The 24,214-nt window shown below is 45.9% G+C and overlaps 1 protein-coding gene across 6 annotated transcripts in view; it reads right to left on the bottom strand.

Moving 5' to 3' along the window:
• LOC129862938 (golgin subfamily A member 4-like) overlaps nt 1-23,932 on the bottom strand; it is a 54,684-nt gene extending 30,752 nt beyond the window's left edge. For 2 of the 6 annotated variants that reach the window (XR_008760852.1, XM_055935045.1), the window contains exons 1-12: nt 23,724-23,932; nt 19,094-19,153; nt 16,259-16,306; nt 16,060-16,116; nt 12,322-12,420; nt 11,769-11,892; nt 11,231-11,409; nt 5,890-5,952; nt 4,812-4,959; nt 4,539-4,717; nt 3,148-3,246; nt 102-257 (exon numbers count right to left, since the gene is read on the bottom strand). Coding sequence is in view for 5 of the 6 variants with exons in the window: in XM_055935045.1 (XP_055791020.1) it covers nt 102-257; nt 3,148-3,246; nt 4,539-4,717; nt 4,812-4,959; nt 5,890-5,952; nt 11,231-11,409; nt 11,769-11,892; nt 12,322-12,420; nt 16,060-16,116; nt 16,259-16,306; nt 19,094-19,153; nt 23,724-23,804 (1,293 nt within the window). In the remaining variant the exon portion in view is untranslated. Of the gene's footprint in view, nt 1-101; nt 258-3,147; nt 3,247-4,538; nt 4,718-4,811; nt 4,960-5,889; nt 5,953-11,230; nt 11,410-11,768; nt 11,893-12,321; nt 12,421-16,059; nt 16,117-16,258; nt 16,307-18,940; nt 19,001-19,093; nt 19,154-23,723 lie in introns of those variants that run through there. The other 4 variants (XM_055935062.1, XM_055935055.1, XM_055935064.1 and 1 more) reach the window with 4 other exon arrangements.
• Nucleotides 23,933-24,214: the final 282 nt, after the last annotated feature.

Below are 24,214 nucleotides of genomic sequence, written 5' to 3'. Positions count from 1 at the left end.
TATAGCTTGTAATTACAGTAGAGTATATAATTAGCTATAGAATCAACAATGTGCAGCATTTTTGGAGATAGAGTAGCTAAACGTTCAACAGGAGGACTCACAGTTCTGGCGGTCTCCAGCTCCAGCTTTATCTCATTAGCCTTGGTCTCTGACTCGGTCTCTATGGCAGCCTTCTGCAGCTCTGAGTCTTCCAGGGCCAGAGCTGACTGCTGCTCCTTATCCTTGATAGCCTGGGCCAGTTCCTCTTTGCACTGCTCCTATACAAAACACACACAATTTAAGTTTAATTTGCCATATGTAATAAATACATTGGAAATCTTACTCAGAGCTCTCACAATAAAACAGAACTAGAAACAACAAGTAGAAATATGCACAAAATATACATATCCAGGGTTCTAGACTAACTGGTGCTACTAACTTTTTCAGTTAATGGCACCAGCGCATGATTTGGTCAGACCAATGTTTCGTGGCTGCACGCCAATAATGACAATCAGCTTGAATGAGCTTTTTACCAATCTAACTACATAACACAATGGTACTAATTTATTTGAATGTTAAATCTCTATTAATAAACTGGGTAAATCAAGATGTAGCCTAGGCGTATTCACAATACAGGTGAACGTATGGGGCTACAGATGAAAAAAATCAATTTCCCTTCCATTTGGGACATATTTTATTGTACTGAACAATATTTGCATAAAAGAAGAAATGTCTTGTTCCATAAAAGTGCATGCTGTCTCTAAGACCTAATGACTTCATTCACACACAGTGAGAAAGACAGAAGAGACGTGAGGTCAGGGAGACGAAGTGAATGAATCAAGTTTTTGAGGGGAATGACCATGGTTTTTGGTGACAATCAGCTTTGAAATCAGCATATTTTCCATTATGGGTAGTGCATTGCTGTAAGCTAGCAAGGAAAGTTACCCTACAAAGCTGGAAGCTACCGGTATATTCTTGCAGTGTTCTAGCCTGTAATGGACATTGTTTTGCAAACATTAAAAACAAGAGCGGGACAATACCAGTATCGCAATGTTTTTTCCATGGCAGAAATGAAAACACCAAGCAGATCAAACTCTTTGGTGCTTAAAACCTGCATTATGTCAAATATTGTGTGATATAGCTTGGAAAATAAGTAAATGTGACTCTGGATGACAACATGATATTGGTTTCCAACATTAGGGCTGCTTTCCCAAACAAGTAAAAATTCCGCTTCGTGTTTTGTTTGCTTTCAACTATACTAATGACTATACTAATGAATAACGCGATACTGGTATTGTTCCTACCCTAGTAATTAACAGTTTCAACATTTCTACATGCCGTGTTTCATTATTCAAGTGTGTTAACTTATGCGCAGCATGAGTGGGGCTCTAACATGATGCAGCCTAGACTCCCAGTGAGTGCAGTGGTTCCTCAGGACAGGCTAGAGCGAGCAGTGAGTGAGTGGAGCAGGCACGGAACTCTCGTGCTATAAGGATTGTGGGTCCTCAGGACAGGCTAGAGCGATCAGTGAGTGAGTGGAGCAGGCACGGAACTCTCGTGCTATAAGGATTGTGGTTCCTCAGGACAGGCTAGAGCGAGCAGTGAGTGAGTGGAGCAGGCACGGAACTCTCGTGCTATAAGGATTGTGGGTCCTCAGGACAGGCTAGAGCGATCAGTGAGTGAGTGGAGCAGGCACGGAACTCTCGTGCTATAAGGATTGTGGGTCCTCAGGACAGGCTAGAGTGAGCAGTGAGTGAGTGGAGCAGGCACGGAACTCTCGTGCTATAAGGATTGTGGGTCCTCAGGACAGGCTAGAGCGATCAGTGAGTGAGTGGAGCAGGCACGGAACTCTCGTGCTATAAGGATTGTGGGTCCTCAGGACAGGCTAGAGCGAGCAGTGAGTGAGTGGAGCAGGCACCGAACTCTCGTGCTATAAGGATTGTGGTTCCTCAGGACAGGCTAGAGCGAGCAGTGAGTGAGTGGAGCAGGCACGGAACTCTCGTGCTATAAGGATTGTGGTTCCTCAGGACAGGCTAGAGCGAGCAGTGAGTGAGTGGAGCAGGCACGGAACTCTCGTGCTATAAGGATTGTGGTTCCTCAGGACAGGCTAGAGTGAGCAGTGAGTGAGTGAAGCAGGCACGGAACTCTCGTGCTATAAGGATTGTGGTTCCTCAGGACAGGCTAGAGTGAGCAGTGAGTGAGTGGAGCAGGCACGGAACTCTCGTGCTATAAGGATTGTGGTTCCTCAGGACAGGCTAGAGCGAGCAGTGAGTGAGTGGAGCAGGCACGGAACTCTCGTGCTATAAGGATTGTGGTTCCTCAGGACAGGCTAGAGTGAGCAGTGAGTGAGTGGAGCAGGCACCGAACTCTCGTGCTATAAGGATTGTGGTTCCTCAGGACAGGCTAGAGTGAGCAGTGAGTGAGTGGAGCAGGCACGGAACTCTCGTGCTATAAGGATTGTGGTTCCTCAGGACAGGCTAGAGTGAGCAGTGAGTGAGTGGAGCAGGCACCGAACTCTCGTGCTATAAGGATTGTGGTTCCTCAGGACAGGCTAGAGCGAGCAGTGAGTGAGTGGAGCAGGCACGGAACTCTCGTGCTATAAGGATTGTGGTTCCTCAGGACAGGCTAGAGCGAGCAGTGAGTGAGTGGAGCAGGCACGGAACTCTCGTGCTATAAGGATTGTGGTTCCTCAGGACAGGCTAGAGCGAGCAGTGAGTGAGTGGAGCAGGCACGGAACTCTCGTGCTATAAGGATTGTGGTTCCTCAGGACAGGCTAGAGCGAGCAGTGAGTGAGTGGAGCAGGCACGGAACTCTCGTGCTATAAGGATTGTGGCTGCGCTGATAGACGTTATCCTCTCTTAATGACAGAAGTACCGAAAGTACCTCAAATTCGAGTACCGAACCATTTTTCATGTTCTAGTCTCAAAAAAGTACAGAAGTTTCAGAATACCATGCAAAACTAAACTAACGTGACCAGATAAATCATTTTCACTCATTTCAAAAATTGGTGTGAGTCTGTCACGTCAAAGGGTTACAAATAAGGATGTTTTGGACGCAGTCTCGAACCTTGATAAACATACAGCTCAAATACTTTGTGCAATAGTAGAGCTGAGTTTGTTTTGCAGGATATGTTCCAACCTGAAAGTGGAGAGGGCGATATGAACTTACCACGGCCTGGTTGATTCGAGCACTGACCTCCTGTTCTTTACTTGCCAGTGCTTCACTATGTAGCTTGTCCATCTCTGCCATCTTCTCCTCTGAGGATTTCTACAACACACAATGGAGCACAACAGTAGTCCTTCATTAGACTGCAATGTAGGAGTCATAGAGGTAGGTAGTCGGTAAGAGCATCGCTCTAGCAACATCATGGGTCCCCAAAAACACTCCTAAAGGGATCCTCTGAGTATCATGCTGATATGTAGTAGTAAATCACATCATTTGTTTGTAAAAATGTTGCTGAAGTGTTTGTGCTGAAGAGATTATATGCCTTCATGCCTTAGGAACCCCTTCGTTGACATGGCTACAGAGTTGAAAACTGGTATTATACTGATCTGCTTTGAATTGCTAGCCTCGGTGCTACTTGGCCCATGCTAACTCTACAGGGAAACACTAGTCTTTGTTTGAGTAGGGGCTAGGGAATCCCATGACATGAGCAGAAACAGTTCTTTGTGTGCAGAAAATTTAACTTTACCTGGAGAATATCCTGAATGCATGAGAACGTTAATGTCCTTGTCAAATGTGTGTTCGGTTATTCTTGATTTATGGTTACCACAATGTGTATGAATCACATTGTTATCCACAGAGGTGAATCTATTCAATCTAAATGTGCTGAGATGCATGATGATACATACAATGGGACTACCAAGAACATGGCAATCTGTATCCTGATACCTGACAAAAAGCCAGAGGAATGAGAAAACCTGGTGAAATAATTGTTCTTCCACATTGAAGTTTAGGAGCAGAGTTGATTCAGGAAAAGTTGGTGTCGGAGAGGGAGTTACAAAAACCTGTCAAAATGGAAACTAAAATGCTTTGTGCACACTATGGTAATTAAAATGATTTTCAAGTCCAAATACCCAAGTAAAAAAGAAGCTGTATGTGGCTTCCGTAGTCTAAGTATTGAAGGTGAACTGGAGTGTTACAGGACAACATAACAAACCGGAGCAGTAAATGGTTGCAAAAGAGGCAAACCTGAAATAAATCATCAAACCTGAAATAAACTAGCTAATAGGCAATATGAAACAATGGCGCAATACAATTTATGCAGAGGTTGTTTTTATTATTTGATTACTGACTAATGGCTTTCCTCTGTTCTAAAGAGCTCTTGGTCAGGGTTGTGGTCAATTCTATTTAAATTCAAGTTAATTCAGGAAGTACACTGAAATTCCAATTCTATGCTTTCAATAAAGACATTGGAAATTAGTTAACTTTGTGAATTGACAACTGAAATGGTATTGACACAACCCTGCTCTTGGTACTGGGTGAGTAGTGATCGTTTACTCCATAAGTACTGAAGGAGTATTTCATTAGTATTTAGATGTACAGTAGATGTACCTCACCTTCATGATGGTGACCACCTCCTGCTTGACCCTGGTGAGCTCCTGCTGCAGACTCCTCCTTTCCTCCTCCCCAGCCCTCTCCACCTCCTTCACCTGCTCCTGTAGCTGGAGCTGCAGCAGCCTCCGCGCCTCCTCAGCCCTTTGGCCCACAGCCAGAGCCTTCTCCAGCTCCTCAAACGCTGGGGGAAGGAGGTGCAAACACACATCCTCAGTTAGATACTGTACTTGCACACTGTTATAGAGGAAGAGGAGACGAGGAGGAGATCCACTGACCAGCTTTTTCAGACTTCTCCTTCTGCTCCTGCAGTTCTTCTGTCTGGGCGACGGCCATCTTGCTTCTGGAGCGGAGCAGGGCAATCTCCTCCTCCTTCATCTCCAGAGTCTCATGCATCTGACGCTTCGTCTCTGCAATCACCATGCCCTGAAGGTAGAGCCAGGATTAGATTGAATTTGACTTTTGGTGTTATAATAATAGGTGCTGTATATCAACCAGATGGGATCTCAGAGGACATTCGTGAAAACACTTATTTCAAAAGTAAAAGCATTCACTCAGTTTTGAGCTGTTATGATTGTGTGCTTCCAATCAGACAGGTATCATTTCTAACCAAGACAAGGATGCAGACAGGACCCATATGAGACTTTTTGGGATGTGCGTCAAACTCTCTCCTTTCATTGTTGGCATGAATTTATCTAAATAACTTAAGATGTCTGCCAGTAATCCACTGATTGCTGTTGTCTCCTACGTACTGTGTCTTAATCAAACCCCTAAATTGTTCTGACTGTTACGCTGTGCCTCTAACTCTAACCCACATTCCTCAGTGACCTCACGAACGACCGTCTCTACTCCAGCAGAGCTGGGGGTCAAACACACACACCACTCCTGCAGAGGTAGAGGTTAAGGGTCATGCGCAACAAATGTGGATGGAGTGTCTGGCGTCTCTGCGCTCAGTGGCAGAGCACAAACATGTCTATATATCACGGATTCACACTAGGCATCACTGCAGGAGTGAGAAGGACATTTCAGCGGCAGACAAAGTTAGGAGCAGAACAGTCGAGGCTGGTAGAGGGAGGATGGGGTGATTGTAATGGTTTCCATGTGTTATAACATTCCATTACAATGCGTCTGCCCTCCAATTTAAAGTGTCACCAGCCTCCAACTGACTCAGAAGCTTAAAAACAACTTCAATCAAGATATATGACAAACCTTATAAAATGGACAGTTCACTTTTATTCAAATTGTTAAGTTTGATAGCTGGCTTAGCAATATCCAGAATGTCCTGACTAGCATTTTCAAAACCCTAGGACAAGGTAGGTCGATCGAGCCCTTTAAGAACCCCTCTTCTTCACTCACCTTGTCCTGCTCCAGCTGTTCTATGAGGTTCTCAGCACCATGCAGCCGAGTGGTGTACAGCTCCTGTAGGGTAGACAAACAAAAAGGATCCATCAAAAATAGGTTAATGTGCAAGGTAGCAAAGCAACCATGAAGTCACTGAGGACAGAGACGGAAGGAGAGAGCTGTTAATAAATGTTAACGGGAGAAAACGATGGGAAGCACTACAGCATAGATTGTAGGTGCTCTTTGGGTAAGGATTAATGGACATCTTTGACAGTAAAACATTTATTCATCTGGAAGTTGTCAAAGGAACAGGAGAACCACTGTAGTTAAAGAACAGGAGAACGAACCACTGTAGTTAAAGAACAGGAGAACGAACCACTGTAGTTAAAGAACAGGAGAACGAACCACTCTAGTTAAAGAACAGGAGAACCACTGTAGTTAAGGAACAGGAGAACAAACCACTGTAGTTAAGGAACAGGAGAACAAACCACTGTAGTTAAGGAACAGGAGAACAAACCACTGTAGTTAAGGAACAGGAGAACAAACCACTGTAGTTAGGGAACAGGAGAACAAACCACTGTAGTTAGGGAACAGGAGAACAAACCACTGTAGTTAGGGAACAGGAGAACAAACCACTGTAGTTAGGGAACAGGAGAACCACTGTAGTTAAAGAACAGGAGAACAAACCACTGTAGTTAAAGAACAGGAGAACAAACCACTGTAGTTAAAGAACAGGAGAACAAACCACTGTAGTTAAAGAACAGGAGAACAAACCACTGTAGTTAAAGAACAGGAGAACAAACCACTGTAGTTAAAGAACAGGAGAACAAACCACTGTAGTTAAAGAACAGGAGAACAAACCACTGTAGTTAAAGAACAGGAGAACAAACCACTGTAGTTAAAGAACAGGAGAACAAACCACTGTAGTTAAAGAACAGGAGAACAAACCACTGTAGTTAAAGAACAGGAGAACAAACCACTGTAGTTAAAGAACAGGAGAACAAACCACTGTAGTTAAAGAACAGGAGAACAAACCACTGTAGTTAAAGAACAGGAGAACAAACCACTGTAGTTAAAGAACAGGAGAGCCACTGTAGTTAAAGAACAGGAGAGCCACTGTAGTTAAAGAACAGGAGAGCCACTGTAGTTAAAGAACAGGAGAACCACTGTAGTTAAAGAACAGGAGAACCACTGTAGTTAAGGAACAGGAGAACCACTGTAGTTAAGGAACAGGAGAACCACTGTAGTTAAAGAACAGGAGAACCACTGTAGTTAAGGAACAGGAGAACCACTGTAGTTAAGGAACAGGAGAACCACTGTAGTTAAGGAACAGGAGAACCATTGTAGTTAAAGAACAGGAGAACCACTGTAGTTAAGGAACAGGAGAACAAACCACTGTAGTTAAAGAACAGGAGAACAAACCACTGTAGTTAAAGAACAGGAGAACCACTGTAGTTAAAGAACAGGAGAACCACTGTAGTTAAAGAACAGGAGAACAAACCACTGTAGTTAAAGAACAGGAGAACCGCTGTAGTTAAAGAACAGGAGAACAAACCACTGTAGTTAAAGAACAGGAGAACCACTGTAGTTAAGGAACAGGAGAACCACTGTAGTTAAAGAACAGGAGAACCACTGTAGTTAAAGAACAGGAGAACCACTGTAGTTAAGGAACAGGAGAACAAACCACTGTAGTTAAGGAACAGGAGAACAAACCACTGTAGTTAAAGAACAGGAGAACAAACCACTGTAGTTAAGGAACAGGAGAACAAACCACTGTAGTTAAAGAACAGGAGAACAAACCACTGTAGTTAAAGAACAGGAGAACCACTGTAGTTAAGGAACAGGAGAACCACTGTAGTTAAGGAACAGGAGAACCACTGTAGTTAAGGAACAGGAGAACCACTGTAGTTAAGGAACAGGAGAACCACTGTAGTTAAAGAACAGGAGAACCACTGTAGTTAAAGAACAGGAGAACGGCCTCCCGGGTGGCGCAGTGGTCTAGGGCACTGCATCGCAGTGCTAACTGCGCCACCAGAGTCTCTGGGTTCGCGCCCAGGCTCTGTCGCAGCCGGCCGCGACCGGGAGGTCCGTTGGCATATTGGCATAGCGTCGTCCGGGTTAGGGAGGGTTTGGCCGGTAGGGATATCCTTGTCTCATCGCGCTCCAGCGACTCCTGTGGCGGGCCGGGCGCAGTGCGCGCTAGCCAAGGGGGCCAGGTACACGATGTTTCCTCCGACACGTTGGTGCGGCTGGCTTCCGGGTTGGAGGCGCGCTGTGTTAAGACGCAGTGCGGCTTGGTTGGGTTGTGCTTCGGAGGACGCATGGCTTTCAACCTTCGTCTCTCCCGAGCCCGTACGGGAGTTGTAGCGATGACACAAGATAGTAATTACTAGCGATTGGATACCACGAACATTGGGGAGAAAATGGGATAAAATTAAAAATAAAATAAAAAAATAAAAATAAAAAGAACAGGAGAACAAACCACTGTAGTTAAAGAACAGGAGAACAAACCACTGTAGTTAAGGAACAGGAGAACCACTGTAGTTAAGGAACAGGAGAACAAACCACTGTAGTTAAGGAACAGGAGAACAAACCACTGTAGTTAAGGAACAGGAGAACAAACCACTGTAGTTAAGGAACAGGAGAACCACTGTAGTTAAGGAACAGGAGAACCACTGTAGTTAAGGAACAGGAGAACAAACCACTGTAGTTAAGGAACAGGAGAACCACTGTAGTTAAGGAACAGGAGAACCACTGTAGTTAAGGAACAGGAGAACCACTGTAGTTAAGGAACAGGAGAACCACTGTAGTTAAGGAACAGGAGAGCCACTGTAGTTAAAGAACAGGAGAACCACTGTAGTTAAGGAACAGGAGAACCACTGTAGTTAAGGAACAGGAGAACCACTGTAGTTAAGGAACAGGAGAACCACTGTAGTTAAAGAACAGGAGAACCACTGTAGTTAAAGAACAGGAGAACCACTGTAGTTAAAGAACAGGAGAACCACTGTAGTTAAGGAACAGGAGAACCACTGTAGTTAAAGAACAGGAGAACCACTGTGCTTAAGGTCAGGGCACTGTACTGAATAACGCTGCCCTGAATTTAGACAACCAACTACCCCTCATAACCATTAAGCAGGGATACAAACATCAGATATCAGACAAATGGATGAACCCTTCGTAACAACATTTTGTTTAAAGCATCAGGAGCGTGCGCAGGTTATTGCACAGGTTGCCCTTGCAAGAGGTTATGAACCTCGAGGCTCTTTCCTGGTAGCCTGGTCCAATATGATTTTGTGTTGTATAGCCAACTCCTATGGTCGTTGGCCCTACTGCATAAACAGCTCTGGGACCAGACTACATTCATGGTAAGATAAAGGTTAAATAAAATCAAGGAAGGACCAAGATAGGTTCCAAAGTGTTTGCGCATGGCAGGCAAGCAGAGAGCTCATCAGACACCAATGCAGCACCACACCGCTCCCTAGTCTCCCTTCACCACCCATGAGGCCCGGCCACCACAGCCACAAGGCGGTCGTTAACAGGGGCTGCATACGAGGACAACTACCACACAGACCTAAATTACAGACAAGGTTAGGTTGGTTTAGCAGCAGTTGGATTAGCAGCAGTGGCGTGTAGCTCTCTGACACTACTGTGTGAGAACATACAATAAGACAAATAGAAAACAGACATCAGCACCATAGAAATATCAGATCCCGAAGGTCAAAGGGTGGCCTGGGAAACAGCTTCTGTCTGTCTGTCTGTGTGTGTGTGTGTGTGTGTGTGTGTGTGTGTGTGTGTGTGTCCTCTCTGTACCCCTCACATACAATCATCTTTAAGGTCCCTCAGTCAAGCAGCACATTTCCAACACAGAATCATCCACAAAGACCAGGTAGGTTTTCCAAAGCCTCACAAAGGGCACCTATTGGTAGATGGGTAAAAATAAAATAAAAAGTAGACATTGAATATCCCTTTGAGTATAGTGAAGTTACTAATTACACTTTCGATGGTGTATCAATACACCCAGTCACTACAAAGATACAGGCATCCTTCATAACTCAGTTACCAGAGAGGAAGGAAACCGCTCAAGGATTTTACCATGAGGCCAATGGTGACATTAAAACAGAGTTGAATGGCTATGATAGGAGAACACTGAGGATGGATCAACAATATTGTAGTTACTCCACAATACTAACCTAAATGACAGAATAACAACCGGACACTAAAGTAATACTGTAAAACATGCATCCTGAATACAAAGTGTTACGTTTGAGCCAAATCCAACACATTACATCACAGGACTCTGGTGGAAAAGTAGTGCACTATATAGGGAAAACGGTGCCATTTGGGACGCACTCTGTCCTAGAGATAGTTTGTGTGTGTACAGCATGTGTCAGAGATATCTAGTGATCCCACAGACCTGGAACGCAGGTTAAACGTACTGGCTCACTGTAATGACTGGAACGCAGGTTAAACCTACTGGCTCACTGTAATGGCTGGAACGCAGGTTAAACCTACTGGCTCACTGTAATGACTGGAACGCAGGTTAAACCTACTGGCTCCCTGTAATGGCTAGAACGCAGGTTAAACCTACTGGCTCACTGTAATTTACATTTACATTTAAGTCATTTAGCAGACGCTCTTATCCAGAGCGACTTACAAATTGGTAATGACTGGAACGCAGGTTAAACCTACTGGCTCACTGTAATGGCTGGAACGCAGGTTAAACGTACTGGCTCACTGTAATGACTGGAACGCAGGTTAAACCTACTGGCTCCCTGTAATGACTGGAACGCAGGTTAAACCTACTGGCTCACTGTTATGGCTGGAACGCAGGTTAAACCTACTGGCTCACTGTAATGACTGGAACACAGGTTAAACCTACTGGCTCCCTGTAATGACTGGAACGCAGGTTAAACCTACTGGCTCACTGTTATGGCTGGAACGCAGGTTAAACCTACTGGCTCACTGTAATGACTGGAACGCAGGTTAAACCTACTGGCTCCCTGTAATGGCTGGAACGCAGGTTAAACCTACTGGCTCACTGTAATGACTGGAACGCAGGTTAAACCTACTGGCTCCCTGTAATGACTGGAACGCAGGTTAAACCTACTGGCTCACTGTAATGACTGGAACGCAGGTTAAACCTACTGGCTCCCTGTAATGACTGGAACGCAGGTTAAACCTACTGGCTCACTGTAATGACTGGAACGCAGGTTAAACCTACTGGCTCCCTGTAATGACTGGAACGCAATAATGCTAATTTATGATAGCACAACTTTCATTTTCATGTTTCATTTCATGAAGTCCTATCATAGTACATCCTCTCCATTTCTCCCTCCACTGACATTGGTTAACACACCTTGGTTTTCTCCAGCTCCTGTAGACTCTCTTGCAAAGTGTCGTTCTCGCTGGTCAACTGGGTGTTGCGCTCCTTGTATGTCCTCAGCAGCTCCTTACACTTCTGGAGCAGATTCTCCTGGTGCACCACTCTCTTCTGCAGTACCTCAATCCTTTTAGATGGGTCAGCGCTTCCCCCTGCTGTTTAGAGCAGGTAAAGCGGGTCAGTCAGAAAAGGGAGGACTATGACAGAAGCACTAACGATTGGTGTTGTTGTTGTGGTTTTATAAACTCGATAAAAGACAAATGGCTCAGCGACAAACATTTTAACAATACATTACTCGGACCTGGGATCAAATAGTATTTGAAATCCAAAAACTTTTGAGCGTTTGGTTGAGCCTGCCAATAGTACCAGATGGGCAGGGTTGGCTCCTTAGGCACTATTCGATTGGTTCCATTGCAGCAGACATTATTAGAACCCAGGTCTGCTACTGTCCATCATCATCATCATCATCATCATCAGGGCTGTGGTTCAGCATAGTGTCTGTACTGTATAGCACCTGTGTCTGTGGAGGGGCTCTGTGGGGCAGACCCGGAGTCATCTTCAGTCTGGAGAGCGTGAACAACCTCAGGGGCCACAGCTCCACCAGGGACCCCCTTCAGACGCTTCTTCATCAGGGCCACCTGGCAGAGAAGGGGGGGGCCCAGTTGAAACACAGAGCAACACAGGCTAGTGACCACACATTAGTCAACATTATACTGACAGTGTTTAAAGTGTAGACTGTCAGATTTAATTTGAGGGTATTTTCATCCATATCGGCTGAACCACTTAGAAATTACAGCGCTTTTTGTACATACTCTCTCCATTTTAGGGGATTAAAAGTGTTGGGCTAAATTCACTTATGTGTATTAAAGTTGTCAAAAGTTTAGTATGTCTCAGTTGTGTCGATCCTTCAAAATCCTCCTCCCCTTTATCTACACTGAGTGAAATGGATTTAACAAATTACATCAATAAGGAATCATAGCTTTCACCTGGATTCACCTGGTCAGTCTGTCATGGAAAGAGCAGCTGTTCTTCATGTTTGGTAGAGTTTGTGTATGTAAAACACTCACCTGTGTCTGAAGCACAGTAATCATCTGGTCCTTCTCCTCCAGGGCAGCATCAAACTCCTCCTGAAGATGCTTTTTAGTCTGCTGGTCCACCTGCAGCTCCTGGGGAGGAACAGGTCATATTCAAGGTTCACAGCACTCTGCAGAGAATCGTGTTTCTATACTTTCTACATACTGTATAGGGAATACTGCTTCTAGTGAGATATTTTGTGATTGACTACATGGCCGTGGTACTGCTCACTGAATCACTGATCTACAATAACACCTTACATCCCAAATAACTACTCATTATATGATCAAGATAAGAAGTTATGTGCATTGCCTTGCTCACACTGATGGCCTTGTCAAACACTATCATGGTTCAGAGAAGACTAGTGTTGCTTATCAAACACCTTGGCTGTCGAAACGTTGGTAATTACATTTTTGCATGTGAGCTCCTAGAGTGTGCGGCTCTCCTTAATTTTCAAGCTTATCAAACACTATCACGGTTCAGAGAAGACTAGTGTTGCTTATCAAACACTATCATGGTTCAGAGAAGACTAGTGTTGCTTATCAAACACTATCATGGTTCACAGAAGACTAGTGTTGCTTATCAAACACTATCATGGTTCACAGAAGACTAGTGTTGCTTATCAAACACTATCATGGTTCACAGAAGACTAGTGTTGCTAAACTTCCTACATGTAGGACACACTACACCATTTCAACCAGGGCAGGGTTCATTTTCTACAAATGCAGGTTTGAGTCTCAGTAAATTACATCCTGAACACATCACACAAGTCACCTACAATGCCTCATCTTGTTCTGATAATGAAAGTATGCCGTTTTCTCCCCTCACTACCGCTCCTTCCACTTTCCTTGTCTTAGCTGACCTCCTGCTCCTTCCACTTTCCTTGTCTTAGCTGACCTCCTGCTCCTTCCACTTTCCTTGTCTTAGCTGACCTCCTGCTCCATCCACTTTCCTTGTCTTAGCTGACCTCCTGCTCCTTCCACTTTCCTTGTCTTAGCTGACCTCCTGCTCCTTCCACTTTCCTTGTCTTAGCTGACCTCCTGCTCCTTCCACTTTCCTTGTCTTAGCTGACCTCCTGCTCCTTCCACTTTCCTTGGCTTAGCTGATCTCCTGCTCCTTCCACTTTCCTTGTCTTAGCTGACCTCCTGCTCCATCCTCTCTTTCCTTGTCTTAGCTGACCTCCTGCTCCTTCCACTTTCCTTGCCTTAGCTGACCTCCTGCTCCATTCTCTCTTTCCTTGTCTTAGCTGACCTGCTCCATCCTCTCTTTCCTTGTCTTAGCTGACCTCCTGCTCCATCCACTTTCCTTGTCTTAGCTGACCTCCTGCTCCTTCCACTTTCCTTGTCTTAGCTGACCTCCTGCTCCTTCCACTTTCCTTGGCTTAGCTGATCTCCTGCTCCTTCCACTTTCCTTGTCTTAGCTGACCTCCTGCTCCATCCTCTCTTTCCTTGTCTTAGCTGACCTCCTGCTCCTTCCACTTTCCTTGCCTTAGCTGACCTCCTGCTCCATTCTCTCTTTCCTTGTCTTAGCTGACCTGCTCCATCCTCTCTTTCCTTGTCTTAGCTGACCTCCTGCTCCATCCTCTCTTTCCTTGTCTTAGCTGACCTCCTGCTCCATCCTCTTTCCTTGTCTTAGCTGACCTCCTGCTCCATCCTCTCTTTCCTTGGCTTAGCTGACCTCCTGCTCCATCCTCTCTTTCCTTGGCTTAGCTGACCTCCTGCTCCATCCTCGCTTTCCTTGTCTTAGCTGACCTCCTGCTCCATCCTCTCTTTCCTTGGCTTAGCTGACCTCCTGCTCCATCCTCTCTTTCCTTGTCTTAGCTGACCTGCTCCATTCTCTCTTTCCTTAGCTTAGCTGACCAGCTGCTCCATCCTCTCTTTCCTTGGTTTAGCTGACCTCCTGCTCCATCCTCTCTTTCCTTGGCTTAGCTGACCTCCTGCTCCATCCTCTCTTTCCTTGGCTTAGCTGACCTCCTGCTCCATCCTCTCTTTCCTTGGCTTAGCTGACCTCCTGCTCCATCCTCTCTTTCCTTGGCTTAGCTGACCTCCTGCTCCATCCTCTCTTTCCTTGTCTTAGCTGACCTCCTGCTCAACCTTCTCTTTCCTTGGCTTAACTGACCTCCTGCTCCATCCTCTCTTTCCTTGTCTTAGCTGACCTCCTGCTCCATCCTCTCTTTCCTTGTCTTAGCTGACCTCCTGCTCAACCCTCTCTTTCCTTGGCTTAGCTGACCTCCTGCTCCATCCTCTTTCCTTGGCTTAGCTGACCTCCTGCTCCATCCTCTCTTTCCTTGGCTTAGCTGACCTCCTGCTCCATCCTCTCTTTCCTTGTCTTAGCTGACATTCTGCTCCATCCTCTCTTTCCTTGGCTTAGCTGACCTCCTGCTCCATCCTCTCTTTCCTTGGCTTAGCTGACCTCCTGCTCCATCCTCTCTTTCCTTGTCTTAGCTGACCTCCTGCTCCATCCTCTCTTTCCTTGTCTTAGCTGACCTCCTGCTCCATCCTCTCTTTCCTTGGCTTAGCTGACCTCCTGCTCCATCCTCTCTTTCCTTGGCTTAGCTGACCTCCTGCTCCATCCTCTCTTTCCTTGTCTTAGCTGACATTCTGCTCCATCCTCTCTTTCCTTGGCTTAGCTGACCTCCTGCTCCATCCTCTCTTTCCTTGTCTTAGCTGACCTCCTGCTCCATCCTCTTTCCTTGGCTTAGCTGACCTCCTGCTCCATCCTCTCTTTCCTTGGCTTAGCTGACCTCCTGCTCCATCCTCTCTTTCCTTGTCTTAGCTGACATTCTGCTCCATCCTCTCTTTCCTTGGCTTAGCTGACCTCCTGCTCCATCCTCTCTTTCCTTGGCTTAGCTGACATTCTGCTCCATCCTCTTTCCTTGTCTTAGCTGACCTCCTGCTCCATCCTCTCTTTCCTTGGCTTAGCTGACCTCCTGCTCCATCCTCTTTCCTTGGCTTAGCTGACCTCCTGCTCCATCCTCTCTTTCCTTGGCTTAGCTGACCTCCTGCTCCATCCTCTCTTTCCTTGTCTTAGCTGACCTCCTGCTCCATCCTCTCTTTCCTTGTCTTAGCTGACCTCCTGCTCCATCCTCTCTTTCCTTGGCTTAGCTGACCTCCTGCTCCATCCTCTCTTTCCTTGGCTTAGCTGACCTCCTGCTCCATCCTCTCTTTCCTTGTCTTAGCTGACATTCTGCTCCATCCTCTCTTTCCTTGGCTTAGCTGACCTCCTGCTCCATCCTCTCTTTCCTTGTCTTAGCTGACCTCCTGCTCCATCCTCTTTCCTTGGCTTAGCTGACCTCCTGCTCCATCCTCTCTTTCCTTGGCTTAGCTGACCTCCTGCTCCATCCTCTCTTTCCTTGTCTTAGCTGACATTCTGCTCCATCCTCTCTTTCCTTGGCTTAGCTGACCTCCTACTCCATCCTCTCTTTCCTTGTCTTAGCTGACATTCTGCTCCATCCTCTCTTTCCTTGTCTTAGCTGACCTCCTGCTCCTGTCTTCCTTCCTGTAGCTCAGCCTGTTTTTTTTGTCATGACCGATAAAGAATTCAGGAGTTCCAACTCTACTGCTGTGACTCAGGGGTGGTCTGCGTCTTAAAAGCTTTTGAGTTCAAGCAGAGAGAGTAACGGGTAATAACAGAGTGCTTTTGGACTAAAATAAGACCCCATAAACCGTACTTTGATCGAGTTAAACATTTTACAGGTATTTATCAGATAGAGATGATGGTCCTACTCGTACCTCTCTCAACTCCCCTATCCTACGGAGGGCTTTGTCTTGACTATGGCTCAGAATGGTCTGAGGAGAAAAGCAGAAGAGACCACATCAGTGTAGTTAATGAGAAGCATTCAGTGAGTGTGGATAGAAGTGTTTCCCATCCTCCAATAGTACACAGCATATCTATATGTAATCTGGTATTGAGGCGGTTTAGGAAAATGACCTGGCTTTTCTCTTTCTCTCTCTGTACCGTTCTGTAGGTGGTGACCAACTGGGCGGGGGGAGTGAACACAGAGCGAGCGAGAGAGACAGACAGAGACAGACAGACGATGGACACAGACAGAGACAGACAGACAGACAAAAAGAGAGAAGCCGATGAAGAGATAAAGACAATGGTTAGAAAGGTAAATCAAACCTGGACATGTATGCATAGCAGGCCAAGAGCCTACTCTAGTCATCCGTATTAGAGATCGACTGGAAGAGAGAGAGAGGACTGATCATGGTGACTGGTCGATCATAGAGGTGTGTTATAGACATACAGCAGCCTAACTTCCTGCTCTAGATCATGGTGACTGGTACATCATTACTTGCTTAAACCATAATCACCTACTGATTGCATAGTTATTACACTTTGACTGACAGGACAGTGGAGTGTATTACTGACAGGACAGTGGAGTGTATTACTGACAGGACAGCGGAGTGTATTACTGACAGGACAGTGGAGTGTATTACTGACAGGACAGCGGAGTGTATTACTGACAGGACAGTGGAGTGTATTACTGACAGGACAGTGGAGTGTATTACTGACAGGACAGTGGAGTGTATTACTGACAGGATAGTGGAGTGTATTACTGACAGGATAGTGGAGTGTATTACTGACAGGACAGTGGAGTGTATTACTGACAGGACAGTGGAGTGTATTACTGACAGGACAGCGGAGTGTATTACTGACAGGACAGCGGAGTGTATTACTGACAGGACAGCGGAGTGTATTACTGACAGGACAGCGGAGTGTATTACTGACAGGACAGCGGAGTGTATTACTGACAGGACAGCGGAGTGTATTACTGACAGGACAGCGGAGTGTATTACTGACAGGACAGCGGAGTGTATTACTGACAGGACAGTGGAGTGTATTACTGACAGGACAGTGGAGTGTATTACTGACAGGACAGTGGAGTGTATTACTGACAGGACAGTGGAGTGTATTACTGACAGGACAGTGGAGTGTATTACTGACAGGACAGTGGAGTGTATTACTGACAGGACAGTGGAGTGTATTACTGACAGGACAGTGGAGTGTATTACTGACAGGACAGTGGAGTGTATTACTGACAGGACAGTGGAGTGTATTACTGACAGGACAGTGGAGTGTATTACTGACAGGACAGTGGAGTGTATTACTGACAGGACAGTGGAGTGTATTACTGACAGGACAGTGGAGTGTATTACTGACAGGACAGTGGAGTGTATTACTGACAGGACAGTGGAGTGTATTACTGACAGGACAGTGGAGTGTATTACTGACAGGACAGTGGAGTGTATTACTGACAGGACAGTGGAGTGTATTACTGACAGGACAGCGGAGTGTATTACTGACAGGACAGCGGAGTGTATTACTGACAGGACAGTGGAGTGTATTACTGACAGGATAGTGGAGTGTATTACTGACAGGATAGCGGAGTGTATTACTGACAGGACAGCGGAGTGTATTACTGACAGGACAGTGGAGTGTATTACTGACAGGACAGTGGAGTGTATTACTGACAGGACAGTGGAGTGTATTACTGACAGGATAGTGGAGTGTATTACTGACAGGATAGTGGAGTGTATTACTGACAGGACAGCGGAGTGTATTACTGACAGGACAGTGGAGTGTATTACTGACAGGACAGTGGAGTGTATTACTGACAGGATAGCGGAGTGTATTACTGACAGGACAGCGGAGTGTATTACTGACAGGACAGTGGAGTGTATTACTGACAGGACAGCGGAGTGTATTACTGACAGGACAGCGGAGTGTATTACTGACAGGACAGCGGAGTGTATTACTGACAGGACAGCGGAGTGTATTACTGACAGGACAGCGGAGTGTATTACTGACAGGACAGCGGAGTGTATTACTGACAGGATAGCGGAGTGTATTACTGACAGGACAGCGGAGTGTATTACTGACAGGACAGCGGAGTGTATTACTGACAGGACAGCGGAGTGTATTACTGACAGGACAGCGGAGTGTATTACTGACAGGACAGTGGAGTGTATTACTGACAGGACAGCGGAGTGTATTACTGACAGGACAGTGGAGTGTATTACTGACAGGACAGTGGAGTGTATTACTGACAGGACAGTGGAGTGTATTACTGACAGGATAGTGGAGTGTATTACTGACAGGACAGTGGAGTGTATTACTGACAGGACAGTGGAGTGTATTACTGACAGGACAGGATAGTGGAGTGTATTACTGACAGGATAGTGGAGTGTATTACTGACAGGACAGCGGAGTGTATTACTGACAGGACAGTGGAGTGTATTACTGACAGGACAGTGGAGTGTATTACTGACAGGACAGTGGAGTGTATTACTGACAGGACAGTGGAGTGTATTACTGACAGGACAGTGGAGTGTATTACTGACAGGACAGTGGAGTGTATTACTGACAGGACAGTGGAGTGTATTACTGACAGGACAGCGGAGTGTATCACTGACAGGACAGTGGAGTGTATTACTGACAGGACAGTGGAGTGTATTACTTCATTCATTTCCATGACAGTCAACTACACTGAACTGAAATGCATGTAAATGTACATAGCCTTTGCTAGAGACATGGGATAAGCGTGAGGGTTAAAGAACAAAGCCACTCCTTCTGTTAAACAGATGTCTATCAGAATGCTTCTTCCATTACCTCTGCAGATGATTCACTCTCATAGCATCTTAACCTTCATTCTTAGTTGCTTTACCTGTTCTGAAATCAGGACATAACAGCCACATTTAAAGGAGAAGGTAAAAAGGTTGAACAAGCTAGAGGAAGGTGTTAGGAGGATGGGTATGAACTTACCTGAGGAGAAGCCCTCCCATCTCCATTGATGCTTCCTCTGGGGGATCCTGTGGTGCCTCTCTATGGCAGGAGAGAAAGAGGTTAGAACAAACATAGCCAGGGGTTAGCCAGGGGTGTCTCTGAAATGGCACTCTATAACATAGATAGTGAACTACTTGGACCAGGCCCAAGCAGCCTATTCCCTATAAAGTGCACTACTTTTGAATATGGACCCTGTTGAAAGAGTAGTGCACTATATAGGGGCCATGTAGAACAGGGAATAAAAATGGGTGCCATGTCAGACGCAGCCCTGGTACCTGGACCTGTTAGTCTTCCATATGTCCCACACCCAGCCACCACTGTACTGCTACGCCCTGATGACTCTGTATAGGGTCAAGCAATATTAGCAGAGCCATCTAATATACATGGCTCTGAAGATCAGTATTGCTAGGACAGGAGCAATGCAGGGTACTGTAGTTGGGTACCCTCATGCAAACCTGGAGAAAACAGCGGGTTAAACTACAACATAGAAGGCATCTCTCTACTGTAGTTTACGCGTATAGTAACAGAACATAGAGGGGTCCAAATAGAACTACAAGTGGTAGCCATTACAAACTACAATTGGTAGCAATTTTTCTGCTCAGCAGCCATAACAAACAAACAGTCCAACTCAATTAGGAGCCAGCAGCTGAAGATGTTGAAGGTCAAAGGCTTGGCATTGCTGTACATGTGTGTCACTGCAGCGGGATGCTATTGTAGGCTAGCTGGAGCATAGTATTGACATGTCCTAGTCAAGTATTGTGACCGTTGGCTGGATGGTTCAGACCATTTGTTAACTCTTTCCTCCTCCTGTTCACTCTCCTCCTTCCTATTAGTCTTTTGGCAACAGACATATTGCATAGTCAGGATTACTTTTATCTGAGCATGTCTCATATTGATCATACTAGAAAATAAGTTTTATATTTATTTTAAGGGTCAAAATACAGTGTCTATGAAACCAAGAAAATTAAATAGTCTACTTTAGATAACGCTTCATAGAATGACCTGAAAATATTGAATCACTACACAGCAGCAATCCCAGTTCACAAAGTGGTAACCTATATATGAGAGGAAGCTTTTTGTGACACAGATGAAAGGACACACTTCACAATGTGTTTGGTCTGCTGTAAGGCTACAAAGCTGGGTCTGCTTTGACTACAATAAACAGTCATTTGCCTTTGGGCCAGAGTTCAGGCCTAGTGTGTTTTATAGGTCAAACCACTGACCCTGCCTCACAGGCACACAAAGAAAAGACAGAGTGGTGGAACACAGGCCTGAATCAGTTATGTATGGCCTAACGTCCTGCTGTACTGGTGTCATTCTACAACACATCCCCATTGCCACACCATCTACAACCACACCCAGTCATTCCACAATCCTGTCTAGGACCCTGTCTAGGTTAGGCCTTGTGTGCTAGACAAGGCACAGTCCGATACAGGAAGTGAGCTGTGGATCATTCTAGGAAGATGTTCCCTTCACTCAGCCCTCTTTTCCAGGTCTGACAGGACATGTGAAGGCAGTAATGGAGGAGACTAGGTGGAGCTGTTGCTTAGCCTACAACTAACCGATTGTCTCAGATCGAAGAAGGGACGTAAACAAGGGCAAGATAACATCTTCCTGGAATGAAACAGACAGAATCACTATGGTAAATAGTACTGGCACTCTGGATGTGAAGACTGAAGGATGCAGTCTCGCACAGTCTGTCACAGTGTGTAAGCGACAGCTACCAACCGTTCATCCAGTTTGCTCCCTACTACTTCCCCATCAATAATGGAAGATCTGAGGGGGCTGGATAGGTATAAGCAGGGTAGTGGAGGAGCAGGATGTGGTGTCTGTAGTGGTATAAGCAGGGTAGTGGAGGAGCAGGATGTTGTGTCTGTAGTGGTATAAGCAGGGTAGTGGAGGAGCAGGATGTGGTCTCTGTAGTGGTATAAGCAGGGTAGTGGTGGAGCAGGATGTGGTCTCTGTAGTGGTATAAGCAGGGTAGTGGTGGAGCAGGATGTGGTGACTGTAGTGGTATAAGCAGGGTAGAGGAGGAGCAGGATGTGGTGTCTGTAGTGGTATAAGCAGGGTAGAGGAGGAGCAGGATGTGGTCTCTGTAGTGGTATAAGCAGGGTAGTGGTGGAGCAGGATGTTGTCGAAGCAGGGTAGTGGTGGAGCAGGATGGGGTGTCTGTAGTGGTATAAGCAGGATGTGGTGTCTGTAGTGGTATAAGCAGGGTAGTGGTGGAGCAGGATGTTGTCTAAGCAGGGTAGTGGTGGAGCAGGATGTGGTCTCTGTAGTGGTATAAGCAGGGTAGTGGAGGAGCTGGATGTGGTCTCTGTAGTGGTATAAGCAGGGTAGTGGTGGAGCAGGATGTTGTCTAAGCAGGGTAGTGGTGGAGCAGGATGAGGTGTCTGTAGTGGTATAAGCAGGGTAGTGGAGGAGCAGGATGTGGTGTCTGTAGTGGTATAAGCAGGGTAGTGGTGGAGCAGGATGAGGTGTCTGTAGTGGTATAAGCAGGGTAGTGGTGGAGCAGGATGTTGTGTCTGTAGTGGTATAAGCAGGATGTGGTGTCTGTAGTGGTATAAGCAGGGTAGAAGTGGAGCAGGATGTGGTGTCTGTAGTGGTATAAGCAGGGTAGAGGTGGAGCAGGATGTGGTGTCTGTAGTGGTATAAGCAGGGTAGTGGAGGAGCAGGATGTGGTGTCTGTAGTGGTATAAGCAGGGTAGTGGTGGAGCAGGATGTGGTGTCTGTAGTGGTATAAGCAGGGTAGTGGTGGAGCAGGATGTGGTGTCTGTAGTGGTATAAGCAGGGTAGAGGAGGAGCAGGATGTGGTCTCTGTAGTGGTATAAGCAGGGTAGTGGAGGAGCTGGATGTGGTGACTGTAGTGGTATAAGCAGGGTAGAGGAGGAGCAGGATGTGGTGTCTGTAGTGGTATAAGCAGGATGTGGTGTCTGTAGTGGTATAAGCAGGGTAGTGGTGGAGCAGGATGTGGTCTCTGTAGTGGTATAAGCAGGGTAGAAGTGGAGCAGGATGTGGTGTCTGTAGTGGTATAAGCAGGGTAGAAGTGGAGCAGGATGTGGTCTCTGTAGTGGTATAAGCAGGGTAGTGGAGGAGCAGGATGTGGTATCTGTAGTGGTATAAGCAGGATGTGGTGTCTGTAGTGGTATAAGCAGGGTAGTGGTGGAGCAGGATGTTGTCTAAGCAGGGTAGTGGTGGAGCAGGATGTGGTGTCTGTAGTGGTATAAGCAGGATGTGGTATCTGTAGTGGTATAAGCAGGGTAGTGGTGGAGCAGGATGTGGTGTCTGTAGTGGTATAAGCAGGATGTGGTGTCTGTAGTGGTATAAGCAGGGTAGTGGTGGAGCAGGATGTGGTATCTGTAGTGGTATAAGCAGGGTAGTGGTGGAGCAGGATGTGGTGTCTGTAGTGGTATAAGCAGGATGTGGTGTCTGTAGTGGTATAAGCAGGGTAGTGGTGGAGCAGGATGTGGTATCTGTAGTGGTATAAGCAGGGTAGTGGAGGAGCAGGATGTGGTGTCTGTAGTGGTATAAGCAGGATGTGGTGTCTGTAGTGGTATAAGCAGGATGTGGTGTCTGTAGTGGTATAAGCAGGGTAGTGGTGGAGCAGGATGTGGTGTCTGTAGTGGTATAAGCAGGGTAGAGGTGGAGCAGGATGTGGTATCTGTAGTGGTATAAGCAGGGTAGTGGAGGAGCTGGATGTGGTGTCTGTAGTGGTATAAGCAGGGTAGTGGAGGAGCAGGATGTGGTGTCTGTAGTGGTATAAGCAGGGTAGAGGTAGAGCAGGATGTGGTATCTGTAGTGGTATAAGCAGGGTAGTGGAGGAGCTGGATGTGGTCTCTGTAGTGGTATAAGCAGGGTAGTGGTGGAGCAGGATGTGGTCTCTGTAGTGGTATAAGCAGGGTAGTGGTGGAGCAGGATGTGGTCTCTGTAGTGGTATAAGCAGGGTAGTGGTGGAGCAGGATGTGGTATCTGTAGTGGTATAAGCAGGGTAGTGGAGGAGCTGGATGTGGTCTCTGTAGTGGTATAAGCAGGGTAGTGGTGGAGCAGGATGTGGTCTCTGTAGTGGTATAAGCAGGGTAGTGGTGGAGCAAGATGTGGTCTCTGTAGTGGTATAAGCAGGGTAGTGGTGGAGCAGGATGTGGTGTCTGTGTTAATTGCTAAATTGTAATTATTTCGCCACTATGGCCTATTTACTGCCTTACCTCACCTCAATTGCACACACTGTATATATACTGTTTTCTCTATTGTGTTATTGACTCTATGTTCGTTTATTCCATGTGTAACTCTATGTTGTTGTTTGTGTCGCACTGTCGCACTTTAGTTCTGACCTGCTCAGACTATCGATTATAAGCAGTAACTAGTTAGACATTCGTTTCGTTTTACAGAATAGTACAATTAGTAGGGAGATACTAGCTAGACATGAGTGCGGTTATACATGTTGTGTTTAACCGAAAACAATAAGATAGCAAGCAAGCCTAGACTTGGGTTCTAGTTATCTAGCTAACTTCCCAAATCAAAATACTTTCTTCTGCGCTAACTTTAGCTAGCATGCTAACGCTGTAGCTCGACCAGCTGAGCCTGACAACTAGCTAGCGTTAGCTGAACCAACCTGCTGGGCCTGTTGCGGTGACTGCGCATTCCTTTGCACCGATTGCTCCTCGTTTATCTTTTGCTTTAGTTTCATAAACATATTTTCACCCAGATTATGTACTTCCAAGCGAAATGTATTGTTTTAAATATGTAATTCCTTCATCCAGCATTCTTACTGGTCCCTATTCTTTCATCTCTAGCAGGTCACTAGTGCGCATGTGCAGCCGACGTGGAGCAAAATTACAGATATATTAATTATTATTTGAATTGTTAATATTGTAAAGGTATCACTTAATAATCTCCAAAGTACGCTTTGGCAATATGTACATTGTTACGTCATGCCGTTAAAGCAAATTTTATTGAATCGATAGAACAACGTGCCAGATATTTCACCGGATGTATAAATGTGAAGCATCCTTTTGGCTTTCCACTCGCTACCAAATTTGGTGATGAAAGGAAACCCAGGGTTTCGCCCAGCTTCAGGGGGGAAGCTTGAGCCAGATTGATTTT

This window comes from Salvelinus fontinalis, chromosome 1 (assembly GCF_029448725.1).
Source record: "Salvelinus fontinalis isolate EN_2023a chromosome 1, ASM2944872v1, whole genome shotgun sequence".
Lineage (NCBI taxonomy): Eukaryota > Metazoa > Chordata > Actinopteri > Salmoniformes > Salmonidae > Salvelinus > Salvelinus fontinalis.
Note: the sequence above shows the minus strand (reverse complement) of the source record. Positions and strands in the feature narration are given on the sequence as shown.